Source organism: Rhipicephalus sanguineus, chromosome 1, assembly GCF_013339695.2.
Source record: "Rhipicephalus sanguineus isolate Rsan-2018 chromosome 1, BIME_Rsan_1.4, whole genome shotgun sequence".
Lineage (NCBI taxonomy): Eukaryota > Metazoa > Arthropoda > Arachnida > Ixodida > Ixodidae > Rhipicephalus > Rhipicephalus sanguineus.
In genome coordinates, this window is record NC_051176.1 from 58,269,957 (window position 1) to 58,290,482 (window position 20,526).

Genomic DNA, 20,526 nt, shown 5'->3' on the forward strand with positions numbered 1-20,526 from the left:
CATCACATTCATGACAGTACTTTCAAGGTATAATGACAACGTAAAATTATTAAATTCTTTGAGGTAAATGAAATGCCATACACCATGGCCAAGAACACATCGCATATGTATGTAACATATTTCTGTTGTGACAGTCACTGAGAGCAAGCACAATAAAAAAGATATGCTTCAACCAGGTATTTTTCCAACCATTGATGACAGCAATACATGAAAAACAAGTTACGCAGCACTAAATAATTACCTTGTGGCAAACACAAGGTAATTAATTAAGGAGCATGTACAATGCTTTTTTATCTTCTGTGCACAGAAGACTTTCCCTGATTCGTGAGCACATCATGCTTCGAATAAAAGTCACCTTTTATGACTTCTTTTTATGACTCAATTTACTAATTCATTTAATGCACCAGCCCAGTCATTTTTATGAATGGCCTGGTGCGTCTTTGGCAGGCATGAATGGAAACGTGCAATACTGCGGCAGGAAGCTGGTGGATTTACCTTCGATTCCGAACACGTTAAGAGTTTGCGAGAAACATTTTGACTCCAACGATGTTATTCGGACTGACGACTCCATAGTGAGTGGAGAAAATGTGTCTTTGCAATGCGAGAAGGCTAAGTTGCAGGCCGGCGCTGTTTCTTTCTTGCTTGCTGGCTGCTAGCTTGCGACTTTCTTTAGGTTCTTTCCAGCTTATTAGGTGCTTTGCATTCTTTCCTTGTTTGCTATTTTTAAAAATTGTTTTTTTTTTATTTTCATTGATTGAATGTCAACTATGTTAATTTTTTATTTTTATATTGTACTTTAGCATCTGCTTTGTTTTTTGCACTAGCTTTCTCCCTTCATGTACTGGCCTTGCATACAGTTTTCCTGCACTAGGAAAATGTTGCGTATAGATTTCTGCTTTCTGAGGTAATTTTCCTAGTAAAAGCTTATCTCTCTCTTTCAATCGTGGCATTCTTGCTTCATTTACTGTAAATTAGTGTCTCGACAGTGGGATGTTCTCAAATATATGCACTGAAATAAGCAGTTACAAACAAGTATGGACGCAATGGGCATTAGTGTTTCCTCAGCTCGAGACGTTTTTGGGTATTTTGCCCCATGTTACGCTTTTCGTATTCTGAATAAATCGAAAGTGCAACCGAGCTCTGCTTGTGAACACGTGTGCTTATGTATGCTAGATTAGTGAAACACGGTTTCATTTCAATTAATGAAGTCTCCCTTGTGCAGTCTTCATTAAGAAATTCGTTACATCCCGCGGTGCAAACGCAGTCCGTCTAAGCAGTCAAATTAACCCGTATTGAGATTTATGAAGGTGCCAGGAGCGCAAAGAGTGGAGACACCCGAGTGCCCTTGTGACACTGCACAATGTAAAGTACAACACACTTTCGTTCGTGCAATGTCCACATAACATGAAGTTGCACATAGGAAATGAACAGAACTTGGTTACAAACTCGGAGTTAAGCTAGGTTCTAGAGAACCTAGCTTTAACCGTAGAGATCAGCGCGTATTCATGCGGCACATTTACCTTGCGAAAGCTCGTCATTCCCGATTTCAATTGTTGTCGAAGCTCTGTGAAGTTGGCTGCAGCGGAGTGAAGTTAGCTTTTATAAACTGTAAACACAGGAATGTACGGCTTTTCTTCCTTGTAATGCGGCTGTGTTAAACTCCCACAGTGTAGACGGTCCGACTGTAAATAGCGCAATCAGCACTGGCTCAACTCCTGCTGTGAGACTTCATTTTGCGAGTTGGTGGATTTGTAAGTCTTGTGTAGGGTCACAAGCCTAAGTAAATATCCTGTGCCTGAATAAATACCCTCGTGCTTCTCTGCCTAAGGTAAGGAACAGTGCTGGAACAACATGTACAACTAATATCACTGCGTCGGCACACCTAGATCCATCGCAGCCTTGATATCTTTAAAGGGGTCATGAAGCACCCTTTGGGCTTGTTGAAAAAACACATCCTGTGGAAAGCTGACACGGCTATGAACTGCTCAGCTAAATATTACAGTCATGCGCGCCGCGTAAAGGCCACAAGCGGAGCGCGAAGTTGCCGTTTCCTCAGGCGCCCTCTTTTCAAACAGAGGCCGGTTCTCACTTTCGTCGGTGGGCGGGGCGTCTGCACGTTGACGTCACGGATCTGCCAGTTTACGTCGCAAGAGACATAGCATGCTTATAGGCTGATAGCCGACGTAAATCGAGAGCGGTGTTCGGATCAGATGCGCTTCTTGCCACGGGGTGCCGCCACTTGCCGGCGCCGCACTCCTCAGTACATGGTAGCCGCACTCGTGCACGCGAATCACAGCGGGAGAGCGCTCGCGTTTCATGACGCGCGCTAACGTAACTTCTTTCCCTCGTGCCATCCCTCCCTATGTAGCTTCCAGTGCGCTCGTCGGCACGAGAAAAAAGAGAAAACGCTGAGAGCGTGCGCCAAACCCCCGTAACTCCGCTAATTCTTGACGGATTCGAGAAATTTTTGCGGCAATCGATTCGGGAGGCAGTAAACTCCGATACTGAGGTCATTAGATCATTACTTGGAAAAGTGGTTCATGACCCCTTTAAAAAAATACACGAAAGTAAGTTTTTTACACGCGTATGCTACAACCACATTGTATGTCAGGTGAAGTATGAGCGGTAGTTGAATAATTGCAGTTTGGTGCAAGATAAATCATTGCCTCGAACCGACACAGCATTCAGCCAAGCGCAGCGCGCATGCACAGATGACCCCGCATTGATCGCGCCGACCCAAGCGACCGCTTCTGTCCCTGTATGAAACTGCGGGCTGAGTTTCGTGACCAGAAAAGCATTGACGGACTCTGGTAATACTAACGACCCACTACGAAACCTCTATGTGGTTGAAAAATTTTTTTCCGAAGATTATGATGTGCTGATGCTGGCAAGGAAAATTAGCCTGTAAAGCAGGTGTCCCAGCTCGCTGACTTCTTCTTACCATGTACATAGTATCAAGTTTCTCCATCATATTTGCCAATACGTTTGAAGCCTGCTTTTCAAAACAAGCTTAACAGAGTACTGTATCAAGAACACATACACAACACATCAATCTGAAGTATTTTACCATTAACGACTAGTCACCTAGTGTGAATATGAATCCGAATAATCACCCGTACGACCTCAGCAATGATGAACATTAAAAATTACTTCTGCACCCTAACCCCAGGCCACCCTCACTCTAGAAACACATTACTGTTTCTGGAACAAGCATGTCCACTTTGGCTATCATGTATGCAGTTGGAAGATGTTTGAAATGTTCCTTACACACAAAAGGATATGCTTACTACTGCTTTTTCAGCTGTAACCAAAAAAAAGCAACAGCTATGTTTCAAACAGGAATGGGTGCTGCAGAAATGCAACTAATCGAATAGACAAAAGAAGACGCTAATGCAACCCACAAGAAAAATACCAAATAGCCATCAACGACTTTCTAAATACATCATCATTCAATATGACAGGCAATGCGATGGGCTACCAGCCCCATCGCATTATAATCTGTCACGCAAGCAGCAGATTAAGGGCACCAACATCGACATTCACGTAAAAAAATGGGGGCACGGAGTACATATGCTGGCAAACTTTGCCCGTGCGTTGTGTAACACAGACAAACTGGCACATTTGCCTGTACACTGCAAAGACTGTTCCTATGAACTGTGTTCCTGGGAGATAAAGATAAATTCCAGGGCCAGGACGCATGTGAACCGACAGAGACATATCGCATAAAAAAACAGGCCAAGACTGTATTAGCAACACGTCCATTAGGCTGTTTGAAACAGTGATTAGTTCTATTTTGACAAGTGGCAGCCCCGCTAGGCTGATAAGTGAACCTGTGGTTGCATTCTGCACAAGTGTACTGTTTATCTATATATTCCTGCATTTTGTCCAAAATAAATCAGTAGAAAGTTACTGCCCACGTCCTTTATTAGTGGCAAACTTTGTCATATGTACAAATATTAAGCTCATCATGCCAGGATATGTGGCATCGGAATCATCAACAGATGTTCTGTCTGTAATCAGTAGGGGTGTGCGAATATTCGAAATTTCGAATATTTTTCGAATAGTGTTTTGCTATTCGATTCGATTCGCACTGGAATTTTACTATTCGAACTATTCGAACTTCCCAAAAACAAATACAGTCAACACCCGATTGAAAGTGACCCCTTCAGATTTTCAATATGCTTCACCTCATTACACTCGCGTATTGCGGCAAAGCTGCCTTTCAAGGTCCGCTACGGTCGAACTTTGCCAAGACACAGTCAACGTCCGATCGGAAGTGGTCCCTAGAGTTTCAATATGCTTCACCTCATCACACCCCGATATTGCGGCAAAGCTGCCTTTCAAGCTCTGCTACGGTCGCAAATGTATTAACTCAAGAAAAACGCTGGTTCCAACATGGAGACGAAAGATGTGGCAGAGTTGGGGGCTCAATTAATGCTGTTTTAGACCTGAAATTTGGGCAGGAAGTCCTAAAAATCGGAAGCTGAAGGTTTTTAGCATCCAAAATTTCAGATGTTCTTATATATCGACATCTACGGTGCAGATTTGGAACTACGGACTTGAAGGGAGCACACTCTTGTCTGCCACATCGGTTGGGCTTCCACAGAAGTTGAAAGAGGAGGAGAGGCTGAGGAAATGGCATCTTTGCCTACGACGTGTAAAGTGTTGTCGGCAACACTTTGGTTGCACCAAATCATGTACATAAATACAATTTGGCCTCTACATTGCCTCATTCTTGATAAGACAACTATGAAACACCACCCCGCCAGTGCTTCATCAACCTAGCGAAAAGAAACACTTTCATGTTGCTATCTCATAAGAATATGCTAAGGAATCCTCTCTAACATTTTTTTTCTGCAGTTTCGCTTCGAAGTATTCGAAAAATATTGTAGAAATATTCTAGAAATATTCGAAAAATATTCAATTCGATTCGCACTCGCACTTCAATATTCGAATTCGCTTCGCACCCAAAATTTTGCTATTCGCACAGCTCTAGTAATCAGAGGTCCCCAAACGTTTCAACCTAGCATGCCCCAACCAGCCAGAACACTTGAAGATGCACAAATCCACAGTAGCTCAGTGAATGTTTGCAGTCAATTGATCTACGTGTTTATACATCACGGTCCATTACTCAAAATCATTACAGGGCATCCTAAATACATCAGTGTGAAGGGTGTGAATGTTTTCCTGTGAGCATAGAGCAAATATATAACTCAGCAACATTCAGAAGCAGCTTCAAGTTAAATGCTCTTTCCAGGCGGTTCCAGTGCTTACTCCGTAGGCCAAGGCAAGCAGTAGCAGCTTCTTCAATGGTTTTAGGTTACAGTTAATAAACCAGCAGTAAAATCTTAAATGTATAGGTTTGGAGACTTGTGGAGCCTTACAAATGCAACCATGGGACACTTAGGGTTCCTTAGAAGCCACTATAGGAATTCCTGCTCTAGGTACACTGTGATTATGACACAAACATTTCTATTTAGTGTCATGGAAAAGCAACAAACCAAGAGTACCAAAACAATGTCCTCAGAGATAAGAATGCTTTATGGGGGTTTTATCATGTGCCTCTAAAACTCGCCCATACTGACAACTGTTTTACGATCACGCTTTAAAAGAATTTCGTTAACTATGTGTCTACAGCAAAGAAGCACCCATTGATAGCATATTAGAGTGGCCATACAAAACAAATTAGTCCCATCTTAAACTGATACAGCACAACTAGGGAAACGAAGAGACACCCAAGCCGGTCAAAAGAAAGGACAGAGCACCGTTATTTCTTCTGGATGCAGCACTCTGTCCTTGCTGTTGGCCGGCACAGCCGGCTCTTTATTTCCCTTGTTGCGCTGTATCAGTTTAAGAATGACAAATCAACTTGCCCAATCCTCGACACATTAGTCCCCACATTCAAGGCAATATTCAAGCTTTTGTTCGACAATGCCACACAAACGCCCGAGTTCATATTTTGAATATAAAAGCTTGCCCACCTTTTATTCTTCTTTCCTGAAGTTGCAGTCTGGTTCTCCCCTGGCAGCTTCCGTTTGGTGCCTCTACCTTTACCGGGAACAGGATTGCCTGAAAGAAGGAAAATGCCTGATGTTCTCATTCGTAAATTTTACTTAAAGAGTCCAGAACAACTCATCACAGCTAAAAACACCTTTGGTGCAGTGGCGGATCCAGGGGGGGGGCGATTGGGCGATCGCCCCCCCCAAAGCTATAAGCCAACCCAACCCCCCCCCCCTTTTCACCTCACCGAAGGCCATTTTTCAGAACGTAGAATTTTTTCAGGTGGTCGCTGTGTTCATCCCAATCCGAGACTAGGGAAGCACCCCTCACACAGCCCAGCGCTTTTGTTAAGAGCGAAACAGGCTTTCTAGAAAAGATTTCTTCTGCGTCCTGCATCTTTCAAATAGGCACCGACGAGCACAAGCCTCAACTATTTTGCTAAAGCAACTGCTGCCTTTATGGAAGCGAGCTAAAGTTTCCTCCCTACTCCCAGGGCCATCAGCTCTTCAGCAAAGCGAGGGGTCTTCAAATTCTCCCATCTTTTTCTCAGAGACAGGAGTCTGTTCTGTGTCATTCAAACTGGCATCTTTCGTCCCACCACGGCCGGGCTAGACTGCACGTGCGCGCTTGAGCGCGCACGTGCAGTCTAGCCCGGCCGTGGTCCCACAAAGCGTGCAGAACAAGTTACCTTTTAGTCAACCTTCAGCGGCTGGTCCAAAAAAAAAAAAAAGAAGGAAGGCAGGCAGTGGTGCTGTGAATTATATGTCGCCGAAGTACCGAGCAAGCCCTCCGAGCGCACGTGCGCGGGTATAATCGAGCGCGACTCCGAAAGCTCCGTTTGACCGTCCTTAGGCTGCGGAAATAGAAAGGGCATTTTCTTGGCAACACGACCGGCCAGAAAAAAAAGGCAATGGGGAGGAGGGGGGCGGGTAACAAAGGGAGGCTTACTCCGAAACTACGTTCAAGGAATACTAGAGCTCGCCGTTGTGGGAATACTCATTTATCGAGCAGGTGGCCTGCCCTTCCCTCTTTCACCCTCCTCTTACCAACAACACTGATACGTGTTCCCCAATGTTTAGCGGAAATATGCGTTTCTTCTATCATCAAACCAATACTGTTCACATTCATTAAGTGCAGCGCCAGCCCAAGACAATGAACGAGAATGGAATGCAAGGGACCAGACAAGCGCCGACTCGTTGCTCAGTTTACTGCGGAAAGGCAGTTACATGAATATGCAAACTCTAGTAGCGCACGTGAGCAAGGCCATACAAAAAAAAAGGTATCACATTGTACAACCAATTGCAAAATAAAGTATTTGTCTACAAAAACCACAAAATAATCACGTGACACTGCCACGGGAAAATTCTTCGTTAGTAGCTTTACGGCTCGCTTACGCAGTTATCTGAACGTCTCATGATATGTAAGGCTTCTGTTATATACGTGCAATTTTTGTTTCTGTAAGCAAAGAACATCTTTGAATCAGGAATCAGGCCAAACTGGCTCACAAATTTGACACTCCTTTTGCAATGATCAGCTAAGTGTGAGTAATTAATTATTTTTGCCTGGTGGTTGTCCATGCTGTTTCAACCGGCTGTTATTATACCAGCCGGTCTAAACGATGTAAACATTATCGTAAGTTGGTGGCTACATGTAAACTACATCCAGCTGAATATCTTTTGTTTTAAAACGCACAATTTTCGTTGTTTCTTTTGTCGTTTTTTTATCGCCCGCACGGCAGATTCGTTTAAAGGTATCGGGGGCATTAAAAACAAACGTTAATGCCGAAACGGCTGCTTGCGTGCTTAACTCCGTGGAAAATGAGATGTATACATTTGGTTACTAACGTGAAGTTTTAAGTTGGGCACGCCCCCCCTCCCCCCCTCTCCCCCCCCCAACAACCAACCGCCCCCCCCCCCCCCCCCCCAAAGCAAGCGCCTGGATCCGCCCCTGCTTTGGTGTCCCTTTCGTTTCTCTGACCATCAGTTGCTTGTCCTATGTATTGCGTGGCCGACCCAGGTCCATTTCTTTCACCGTCCACTAGGATATTGGCTACCCCTGTTTGTGCTCTAGCATTCAAATATGAAACTTAATCAAAGTGCATGAGCAGTTTTGGATTTTGCTATTGAAATGCCGCTGCAGCTGGAAGCCCAACTTCTGAAATGTGCTCTACAGCATAAAGTTGTAGCCACTGGGCTACCGCAAAGGGTTACTCATGTAACTCAACGTGAGCTTTTACAACTAGTCTATTTTCATTCCCTAAATACTACACTAGTTGAAACTAAGCCACTTAACATTTAAAGGGACACTAAAGGCAAATAACAATTTATGTTAGAGTGAAAGCCCAATGTATGACAACTTCTAAAACGGCAATATTATCAACAGCAGTGCCCTACTTACCGAGAAATTAAGCTAAATGTATCGCATGACGAGCGCCACGAGTGGGACATTTTCGAAGTGATCCCGATGACGTAGGGAAGTCGGCCTACAATAAATCACTAGTAATCAAACTAGCAGCAGTAAAAAAAGAACATTCCGAGCATCAAAAGACGTAATAGAATGCTGTTTGTTCGTTTCCGCTTGATTAATGGAAAACAAAGCCTCCGTGGCGTTGCCATGGGGAACGGCGCGCGTGGTTCAAAGGTTCCGTTTTCGCCGAGCTGTGCCTCGCCCGTCTCAGTGGTAGTTTCGGGATCGCGTACTGCCGTGCGTGTTTTGCGCGCTCGTGAAGGTCGCTCTGACAGAAAGTTCGACAAAATGCCGCATGCGTGTGATATTGCCGGATGCCCGAATGGTGCACAACGCCAGTGCTGCAGCAAGGAAACCGGTGTGTCTTTTCACTGGGTGCCGCGGAATGAACCCTTACGCTCGAAGTGGCTTAGTGTCATGCCATTGCGCCAGTGTGCTAAACAGTCAAAACCTCTGCGTGTGTGCTCGCTGCACTTTCGTACTGAGGATTACGAGACCAACCGCAACTTGGTGACGGCTTTGAATGTGCCCATCCGAGCAAGTCTTTGCCGCGGCGCCGTTGTTGCTACTGTGGGTCCCGCTACTTCTGCTCGGCTGCTACTAGTGTCGGCGGCCGCGCAGTAAAAGCGGGCAACGTTGGGCATGGCAGCAGTGACATATGAGAGTCGTATTCTCAGGCGGGAGATTTGAAGCGCGCTAACGCGATGCGGACCACTAAAAACGTGATTTTATTTCAAAATAAGCACTTCCTTGGCACAAAAGCAGCGCTACGAGGTTTCTGGACCGCTATTTCAACAATCAACGTCGACTTAATATTTGCCTTTAGTGTCCCTTTAAAATATTTCCTTTAGTGGACCTAGAGCTACCTACAGCAGATGTATAAATGCAGAAAACAGTCAACATGCTCCTTCAATAGGCAGGAGAACAGTGTAATAGGAGGGTGAAACTTGCTGGTAACTAAGCTTTCAAACCGATGAAAGCTGAACAAGTTTCATACCACCATATAAAGCATACAATACCTCTCACTTCAGACAGTGCAATCTACAAAAAGGATAGAGAAAAGAGTGCACCTATTTCCCTAAGACAGAATAATCACAACAGATTTTAACTACGATTAGAAGGCTCAAACACTTGCCTGAAGAAACCTGCGAATCCACATTGCGACCCTGGTTGCCCCGAACAGTGTTCTCATAGCTTGGTCCAATTTTTTCTATGTCCTGAAATAAAAGTGACAGTTCATAGTCACCAAGTTGAAATTAACAAGTTCAAACTCTTTTTCACATCCATAACACTATCCCTAAATGGCCCAGGCTTTTTCAGGATTGCCTGTAGTTTGGTTTCCGCAGTAAACCAGAAATATTTTAATCCAACTTTTGGTAAACTGAGGCATTTGCACTGCGGCAAAAAATTTGCATGGGCATTGGCTTTCCCCCCTTCATAAAAAAAAAAAGGTGTGTGGCTTATGTTTACAGCGCATAAACATTTCTTTTTCTTTTTCATCAGACCACCAATAGCAATTCAGATGACACCTTTACAAGTCAGGAAGCGTTTATTGAGAACGCTCAGCGGCGGAGGACTGGATGGGGTGAGGCTACGGAAGCAACAACAAAGTCCTCGTTGTCTTCTTCTCACACAGCTCCTCTGTCTCGCTCCAGAGGCGCTCTTACACTTCTCCTCGCGCAGACGAAGCCCACTGGGCAAGTCAGATGTCCTCTCATTGTGTATATAGATTTAGCCGGGCGACATGCGTAACTTGAGTTTGTGCAGAACGTCGGCCACTGGGTGTGAGGCACGCTATTGTATAGTTTACCTCACTCAAACAGTCGATGATGACAAACGGGCCAGCATAGTATGCCAAGAACTTTGTGCATAGACCGCGTTTCCGTACTAGGGTCCTAAACCGCACGAAGTCACCAGGGACATAGCTCACAGGACAGTGCTTGCTGTCGTATCTGGACTCTGACGTGGTCTGAGAAGCTAGCGTGGGAAGTTGGGTGAGTCGACGAGCCTCCTCGGCACGACGGTGTCTCGGCTACTGATAGATTATCAGCAGTCGTCAAAGCGAGGACAGTGTCCAAAGTATAACGAGGTGGGCGTGCGTAGAGAAGGAAGAATGGGCTATAGCATGTTGTTTTGTGTCTTGCTGTCTTGAACGCTTATGTTGAAAACGGCAAAATCTCGTCCCAGTTCTCATGATTGGATGCCATGTACATTAAAAGCATGTTGGCAAGTATTCGGTCCGCATGCCGGTAAGTCCGTTTCTTTGAGGATGGTAGGGAGTCACATGTCGAAAAGTAAAATCACACAAGCGTAGTACAGTATCTAATTCTTTCAGAACACCTGCAGTGAACTGGCGTCCACGGTTGCTGATTATCACTCGGGACAGCCCGTGCCGCAAAATGATGGAATGTAACAAGAACAGAGAGACAGAAGCAGCAGTCGCGGAGGGAATGGCGGCCGTCTCACAGTATCGAGTGAAGTAATCAATGCACACGACTATCCAGCGGTTACCCGTGGATGATCGTGAGAAAAGGCCTAGAAGATCAATGCCCACTTGCTCGAAAGGTGAGCACACAGGCGGCACAGGCTGGAGTTGACCGGCGGGAACTTTCATGGGATGCTTGTGGCGCTGACACCTCGTGCAGCTGGCGACATATTGCTCGGTAGTCTGACGCATTTGCAGCCAACAAAAACGCTCTTTAGCTCTATACAGAGTCGGCGCTGATCCCAAGTGGCCTGAGGTTGGGTCATCATGCATGGCACATAATTTATTTATTTATTATTTATTTATTTAATTAATACCCACAGCGCCCATACAGGCATTATAGTGGGGGGGGGGGGGGGGTACAGAAAAAGAACATGAAAATTGCAGGTTCACATAAGTTTGTGTAAAAAAAAAAAGAAAAAGAGAAAAGAAGTAGATTTCCAAGACACAAAACATACACAGCTGCACCGAGCACAGCTGCGTCAGAAAAGTCATATGTATTAGAGAAAAAAAAAAAATGCAGGAACCACGAAAATTGATGAAAATCCCATGATAATTAAAACAAAGTGCAGCATTCGTCTAGCACAAGGGCAAATTAACACCAAAACAAAACAACATAGCTTACAACCAAGATACCGTACAGATCATGGCGACTGCCAGGCGCACACACGTAGTCTATAGGGCTTAGCAGTCGAAAGATTCAATCATTTTTATTGCAGAAAAGAGCGCATCCGTTGAAGAAATTTCTACAAATGTGGGAGGAAGTCGATTCCACTAACTGATAGTTCTCGAAAAAAAAAGAGTTGCTGAAGGACAATGTATTGCATTTATATTCTCTTATCTTGTGTTCATGATCTTTGCGGGCTGAAATGTAGTGAGGCCGGCTTATGTATATGTCACGGGGAATTCGGGTATGAGAATAAAATATGCTGTGCAATAGCTTCAGTCGAAACGATGCCCTTCGGTGCTGCAGAGACTTCCATTTTAACTTCAGCTTAGCTTCCGTCGCACTGAATTGTCTGTCGTACATAGGTGCATTAAACACATATCTCGCCGCCATGGACTGAACTTTTTCTAATCTTTCTTTATTTGATGATGTTGCAGGGTCCCACACACAACATGCGTACTCCAGTACTGATCTCACGTATGCTTTGTATAGTACCTCCCGGGTTTGCTGTGGAAAAGCACGTGTGTTTCTTTTTAAGAATCCTAAGCTCCGACAAGCTTTATTTACAGTGTAATCCACATGCCGATTCTATGATAGAGAGGGGCAAAAGAAAACACCTAGGTATTTGTATTCGCGCACCATTTTTACCGGAGAGCTGTTTATTGTGTATTCAAATTCACCTGGGTTTTTTTTTCTGGAAAACCTCATGCATACAGTTTTCTTAAGGTTCAGTTTCATTTCCCATCGCTGGCACCACGCGTATATTGCACATAGGTCGTTTTGGATTACGGAGCAGTCAGTTTCAGAGGTAATCTGACAGTATAAAATGCAGTCGTCTGCAAATAGCCTAATATGGGATTGTACGTTTTCGTTAATGTCGTTTATATATAATAAAAAAAGTAATGGTCCCAGAACTGATCCCTGAGGTACCCCTGACGTAACACTAGTTATTTCAGACTGTTCGCCGTTTACAACTACATATTGTCGCCTCTCATGTAGATATTCAGCAATCCATGCAATAACTTGGTGATTAATATTAAAGCTGGTTAGTTTTTGCAGCAATAAGTAGTGTGCTACAGTGTCGAACGCTTTTTGAAAGTTGAGGAAAATGCAGTCGACCGAAAATACAGAAGAACGGACGCTTTCCGGTACCACCAATACCAGAGAAGGCCCAGTTGCAGTGTAAGTCTTCTCATGGCCAGTCTGGAGGCGCGCGCTCGCTCCTTCCTTTACGACCTGCGCTCGGGGGGCTGTTGCTACCTATGGCCGCAATTTCGTGGGGGCACTCCGAGCCAACTGCTCCCTAACTCACTCCCGGCCGTTGCGGAGGCTAGCGCATGCAGGGAGTGCTCGGCTTCCGACTTACCGTGGCGCTTTCTGAAGTTACTCTATATGGTATTCATGGTACCAATGCGATAGAAACATGGTAGCAAGTATATATGATGACTTGGGTAAATTCCGCTGTACAGAAGTGGTGGCGCAGGCCGCTCATAAGCCCGATTCTGTTGCTCAGCAAAGCATCGACGCGGTTATAACACAGCCTTGTTTTTTTTAGGTTTCTGTAACTTCGAGAATAAGTAAGAGGATGAACATTGCATTTGGTTGAGGTAACGGTTTAATCATGGTTTAGAAATGTTTATTTCAAATGTATGTGCCGGCCGTCGCTGTACTTGAAAATAACAAAATTGCACATTTTTTGTTGGAGGCATCTTAATTCGTGCTTTAATATTGAAACAAATACTTCAAAAAAGTGAAAGTCACTGCATAAAGGGGACGGCCACGCTGCAGACGAAGAGGAAACATAAAAAACTTTCAGAGAATCTTTCAAATTTATGCGAAACAGAATGTTTTCCTTGGTACTACAACAACATGCGCATGGAGAACTGAAAAAAATCACTGCTGGTAAAACACTGTAGTGATGATCACAGTTTAAAGGAGTCAAGTCTGTCACAGCTTGATATGCTTCCGCGAGGGTTTTGTGAATAAAACCGGAAGGCCTGTCATTCTGATCTGTTAACTTTTTTGTGTTGTTAATAAGAAGAATCCGGAGAAACTTCTCAGAAATAATATGAGCCACCACTCTCGCGTGACTGTTGTCCACACCTTCCGGACAGTCCAGAAGTGGCGAATCTTCAAGGTATGGCTCAACAGTCAATTGCAGAGTCTCAAGGATTTTCGTTCGAAGAAGATATTTGACTGCTTTCTCGAAGAACGTCACAATTGTGTCCAGCATTCATAGTAACTCCGGCTTTGGGTAGTGTAGATTATAGGCTTCTTGCTGATGGAGAAGATGACACAAAGGACTGCTCGTTTTGTTTGTCGTCACTAGCATGGCGCATGTTTCGCAACCGACATCAGTGATGAATTTGGCAATGTAACCACCTACATACACCAAGCCTGAATAGGCAACAGAGTTCGGTGGTTTGCGAGGAGGTTCTCGCAGAGCTTCAAGTTCCTCAATAACATCTTCCGGAATAGACACCGCCGCTTCTTCAATGTTTTCATCGCGAATGCCCATGTCTTTTGGAGGTAGCGCCTTTTCCTTGACAAAGTGGGTCAAAGCAGCTGTGACGGCTCTTGCGTCTTGCGCATCATTGCCCCCGCACATTGCCCTCAATTTTCCAAACAATGCCTATATAGGATCACTGTTAAATTTCTTCGTGAGCACATAGTTTACTTTTTTTCTCAGAAGAAATCGAACTGTCTCCACTGTGGACTTTGTGGTGAAAAGCAGGGCAGCGTACGTCTCGTCTGTCAAGTTTCCAACGCCAGCGGCGACAGAAGAATCCTGGATGCGCTTAATGTAGCCCGACAATTCATTTTCCAGCCACAGCAATCGGCTGTCGTCCTGCTTTGAGATGGGAAGTTTGCAGTCATTTCCACTGTACGTAGTGTTGTGAATGTCGAACCATCTCTTTATGGCTTTCATGAAGTTGATTGTGGATGCTGCATCCTTGAATAGAACAATAGAGGAGTTGCCCCTCAAGTTTCGCAGATGTTCCAGTGCGCCAATGACTTGGAGCGACAATACTTGCACTGCACGCATTACATTCATCTTTTCCAGGTTAGATGGGTAATCCCCTCTGTGACGTTGTAAATATGCGTGGCCCACCAAAAATGCACTGCTGTGGCAGCTGGGGTTCTCTAACGTGCGCCTAAATCTCAGCATACGGGCCTCAGGAATTTTCGCCTCCATCGAATATAAGGTGGTCGGGTCTTTAAAAATATTGTTGTTGCTAGTAGTGCTGTGTGTGCGTCTTCTATTGCCGAGTGCCGAGAAAGGCAGACTGTCCCCACACGCACCTGTACTTTCTTCGCCGCTTGCTACAACCAAAAGAAGTAATTAGCACGAGAAATTGGCCGGGCACAGCTGGTTTACAACACGAAGCACATGCGGCCAAACGCACTTTGGGCGGTTGGCTCGCAACGCCCTCACGCGGAGCGCGCCGTCGTGACTGTATAGAAAAAGTTCCATTGTACTCCCGGCGGCTGCTCAGGCTGTAAGGGGAGGAGCGAGCGCGCGCCTCTAGACCAGCCCGTGGTCTTCATTATATTATATAGTATGCCAATTGCGAACACAAAAATGACGTGGTATTATATCATCTTATTAAGAATCTTCCAGTGCTGATAGGTGCTATATGGAACAAATGGTTGGCAGCCATCTGCTAATAAGTTTAGGTTCCATCTCGAGCTATCTTATTTCACTCAAACGCCACTGAAATGTTCTGCTGCTACTGTTTAACATGCAGAATCGGTCATTTTCAGAATGTTAGGTTCTATCTCCGAGCTATCTTATTTCACTCAAACGCCACTGAAATGGTCTGCTGCTACATGTTTAACATGCAGAATCGGTCATTTTCAGAATGTTTAAAAAGAGTTGCCGCTTCAGAGGAGTGTTAACTTCGACCAGCCCTGTAAAATAAAATTTGCTCATCCAGCAGCTGTTCTCAGAACACGCCACCACACCTGCGGAATCATGTATTTGTTTCCTACAATTAATAATACTGCACTAAAGCGTTGTCTGTGGCAACGAAAATTTGTTCCTGAACTGCAAGAAATGGCCATTTTCCTTGTTACAATCATGACTTAAAAGGGTCATTAAAGAGAAACACTAAATCAGTCCAGACTGAAAAATTGTTATAAAGCTCCATTCTGAATCAATACAGAGCCTTATAATGACATTTTTACTGTGTATAGTATGAATCACCTCATTTTACTCACACAAAAAAAGAAAGATTATTGATAAAGTAAAAAGAAAAGACAATGCTTTGCCTTTTTATAAGTTTTGCCCCGCGAAGGTAAGTCAGTGTGAAATGGCAAATTTCAGTGTATATTTTCTCATTACTTCATTTTGGCTCATGAAAAGTTCTTAGAACATGTTATGTTGTCTTTGATACTATTAAATGGGTCCTGCATCAATTTTTTTAACATAGTCAGAATACCCTGATGATCTGTTAGTCAATGCTACTGCGAATACGTGAGCCAATTATTGCGCAGCAGGATATTGCAATGTGGTGTCAGAAAAACGGTCGAAAATCGCTTCCCTCTCTCCTCCGCAATGTATTCAACTATGCAGCAGGCACGAGCAAGCTGGCAGGATAGGTATTGGCTAACTTCATGAACAGAGCACCAGCGGACAATATCGAAGGCCATGTGCCACACTGTGCAGGCATCACGGCCATGCACTCTGAACAAGGAGTAGTGGTCAATGTCATAAAGAAAAAAACACGTGCTCAAGGACATGATGCACGCTGACGTGCACATTTTGGTGGCGTATCACCTTCTGGCCACATCCCCCGTGTCGCTTCCAGCGTGCTCGTGGCAACAAAAGGAGAAGAAATACCTCGTTTTGCGCGATAAACTCCACTTATACTCGTTGCATTAAAAAAAAAAACTGACAGGAGATCCGTGAGGCAACAGAGTCAAAGAGTAAGGTCATCCTATGATAATATAGAAAGGTGTCCCAGGGCCCCTTTGAAATGTGCTGGAGTGAACTTATTTTACTAATGAGCAATAAGCTAGACAAATGTAGTACCTGTCAGTATTTGTGACCTCATAGTGAGCTAGCTGGTGTGGACACTTCAGGGTGGTGTTGCCACTTGGTTTTCGTTTTAGCATTTTTTTCTTGCACACCAAGCCTACGCTGATGGCAAGAGTGCTCGTTTTACTACTGCAGAAACATAAGTTACTAATACAGCTAGAATGGGCAGTAAAAGGAAAATTATTTCAGCTATATAAGTCAGTTACTTTGCAAAAAAAACAGAAAAAAAGCCACATTACTGTAAGAGGAGATTTGTAAGCCAGAAAAGATGCAAGAAGAGAGACGAGTGACAATGGCACCTTGCGGTTTGCACAACAGCTCAGTGGGATGTCACAAATTTGGACATGTGCTCAGACCTAGTTCATTCTTTTTATCCGTATATATGGACTAGATAGTTGAATGCCTAAGCGTTAGAAGCCCCATTATAAGTGAATAGCATGGAAAAAGCATTAAAAATATAAATTAGGAACACATTAGAAAATAAAAAAAAATAAATGTTTCAATGGGACTTGGACATACGATCTCTTAGCATAAAGGTTTAATAATAACCATTACCCATGGGTGTTCGCAGGGTGAACAGAATCGCCCTAAGAATTTGCAGGGTGCAAGTTAACGCTGAGACAGTTGATGTGTTTTCATTTTGCCATGGTCACACGGGCCCCACCAGCTTGACGTAGTGTCTAAGTCTCGCTGTAATGATTCATGCACTGTTTCGATGGCTGATACCGCAGCAAATAGATGACATGTTATCGAAAATCGGCCTTACATAGGCACTCCTAGTTACTTCATCAATGAAAACCCCAGAATATTTTTGCTTCTTATTCGCAAGGAGCCATACACTGAAATCTGCACATTTCACTAACTTTTATTGAGCCATATTGCCGAAATTATAAATAAAAAATGAAATGCGACAATGAGATGAAAGAGACGAATGAATTTGCGACATTCCATTGACATCTTGACGTTGGAATTTCGGTGTGAAATTCAAAAAATGAACTTCGACCTCAATTTTATCTTCTAATAAACAACTTATTACTGCGAAATTTGTGAGAATAAGTTTCAAAAGGACACTTAAGTAGTCTAAACTGTTTAATGTGCCTCTTTGGTGTCTCCTTAAAATGGCTAGAATTGTGTCAGGCATGATGCATAAAGTAGCATGACTGCTTCCTCTTCCCGCTCACTGCCTGCATTAGGTACATACACGTTCTACATGGCGGGCACGTAGGGCACATGCAACCCAGTCGGTTCAGTGATGTTCCAAGCCTGCTCACTTTTCTTTCGGCATCCTAATAACCCCTATAAAAAGCCCAGCTACAACAGGCAAACTCCAACACGCAACTTGTGTAACATTTTCTGCACTTCTCAATATGATTCCTATAGTTCTATTCCAGAGGTTCAAGCCACAAGCTACAACTTCAAACATTGTTTAAAGCCAGTTTCAAAAGATGTGCACACCATAAACTGTTGCTGCTGCATCAACATCACAAGCACCAAGTATACATTGACAGTAGAAATACTTTTCAAGAGCATAGATTCCAAAAGTACACAAAAACATCTACACTAGGGTGCTTTAAATGAAGCCTTCATCAGGTGCCTACCTAAGTTTACGCAAAGGCTAGCTTACCAAGCATTCGTTTTGTCCACAGCTCAAATTTTCATTGTCCATCTCGTGACCCCGTCAAGTTCTAATCAGTCGACTAGAAATAGCAGAAAGCCTCGTGGCATTCGCAAGTTCCTCGCTCGGGTTATAGCCCTCATTCTGGCTTGGCTAACATGGCTAACATTACTTTCATTCGTCGCAAATATTTCCCACTATCACAAGCCCAATGCGCACATTGCTGACTTCACAATGAATGCAGATTGGTTCATCCTTTTGTCCTCTTTCAATGCATCTGCGCTACCACGTGCAATCCGTCATCGAACGAGCTCCCTGGTAAGGTCACTAACATTCATCATTCTGCAGCATTTAGAAACACAATACTAACTCCCCATGACCATCTGTAGTGCTTGCTGAAGTTGAACTATTGCTTTTAATCATATTACTCATTGTATAATCACGATATGTCTGTGAGAATTAAGAGCCTTTATCCTTGAACTAAGCCTGTGTTATGTTATATTTCTATAACATTCAGCCCTTGTACAATGCCTGGTTATTTTTCTTTTCATATGTTCTATGCTTCTTTCCCTTTCGACAATTACCATGTACTGTACCCCCTCACATACGATACTTGTAAATCAAATAAGCTGCAAGAAGAAACAACATTACTCGCAGTATGTTACTCACAGTATGGCTCCAGTATGTTACTAGTGTGCCCGGGGCAATGTGCGATACAAGCTAATACGAAACGATACAATGCCAGCCGCATTAGCTCCTACTTGTGACAAAGTGATGATGATGAGGGCATGCAGTTTCCTTTATCTTATCAGTAGCTACAGAGCCTTTCAATGCTGACCCTGGTAGCAACAAACTTTATCTTGCTCTAGCAGCAGCATTAGCTCCTACAAGCACAGGCAGTGATGATAAGCGATTCAGTTTCATTTATCAATGCGATGCAGTTTTCCCTTTATCTTATCAACAGGGACAAGCCTTTTCTTGCTCATGTTTAGGAGCTTCAATGAAATTTTGTCTTAACTCAGACGAAAACAGGTCGACTATGTATGCATACAAGGATTTCCCTTCCGAAAATCATAGGTGGACCCTTACCGTCACAATGAGCCCAAAATATGGGTGGGCATCGGTGACTTCACCAGATTCCGTTTTTTCTTCGCACACAAAAACATCCGTGTCTTTGGTCTATAGAGAAGAAAGAAAAAGACTGATGATAAAAAGGGCATGCCAGAAGAGTTTAAGCACGACAGCACTTTGAGCAACCAGATGAAATCCACTGGCTGAAACTGAAAACAGCCACATGCCAAAAGGGATGTAGAGTGTGTGTAGGTGAATCATTGCTCTTTCAAACAGTATGTATCTAAACAAACTAAAATACTGCGTTTAATTTTGAATGCGATCAGATACTAATGAAGTCTGAGAAAAACCCATTTCTACACACTGAGCGCTCTTATTAGCGAGGCAAAGGAAGAATTGCACTGCACCCTCTCGACTGTTTATATGAGCTCAACTATAAGCAGAGGAGAACAGGTAAATAATGCTCACGTGCCCATAGACGTGCGCATATGGGCAGTCATCTCTTGGAAGCGGTAACTATGAGCAACATAACAAAGTGCAGCGTGTTTGTGAAAAAGCAAACAAAAACAAAGAGAAATAATGAAGCAAAATAACAGCGATAAGATAAAGTTAGCAAAACATGAACGACATGAAATGGGTCCACATGAACTGACCATGGTCTTGTAAACAGTAGTGTGCCAGTTTGCTTTACTCTTCGTGGTACTGTTGTCATATTTTCCCAATTCTTTTCAATGAAAGTATTATCTCCTGAAAAAAAAAAAAAAGCATAACGATACATTATAACAGGTTTGTCAACTGGATAAAAAGATTTAAATTTCTTTTACTGTCAGTGCTCACGATGTAAGAGATGAGAATGACAACAGGTAGAATTATACGGGGTCACATGAAGATAGTATACATAGATGTTCTGCCTTTGCCAGCCCTTCACCATTCTTGTTGCAGGTGACCATTACAGAGAGGCGCGAGGTTGTGCTCAGTATTGGCCACAGATCCACTACCTCACTACCAACCGACTAATGCCAACTTCAATAGTCAAATGTGTAAAGTGAGCTTTCCCATAAGGCAGATTTCCAAGCTATAACCACATCGTAAGCTTAACAGTGGTGCTCCGCATGATGTAACCACACGCTTCTGTACTGTATGAATACGGAACATCAAACGGCTGTAAACACTATATTCAG

General features: G+C 43.7%; 1 protein-coding gene across 3 annotated transcripts in view; it reads right to left on the bottom strand.

The window, feature by feature from the left end:
- Window positions 1–20,526, bottom strand: part of LOC119391727 (set1/Ash2 histone methyltransferase complex subunit ASH2) — a 94,893-nt gene that overhangs the window by 37,092 nt on the left and 37,275 nt on the right. Inside the window, exons 6-8 of one of the 3 annotated variants that reach the window (XM_049414414.1) lie at window positions 19,364–19,453; window positions 9,602–9,683; window positions 5,982–6,069 (exon numbers count right to left, since the gene is read on the bottom strand). In XM_049414414.1, the coding sequence (XP_049270371.1) occupies window positions 5,982–6,069; window positions 9,602–9,683; window positions 19,364–19,453 (260 nt within the window). The remainder of the gene's footprint in view (window positions 1–5,981; window positions 6,070–9,601; window positions 9,684–19,363; window positions 19,454–20,526) is intronic. The other 2 variants (XM_049414413.1, XM_037659384.2) reach the window with 2 other exon arrangements.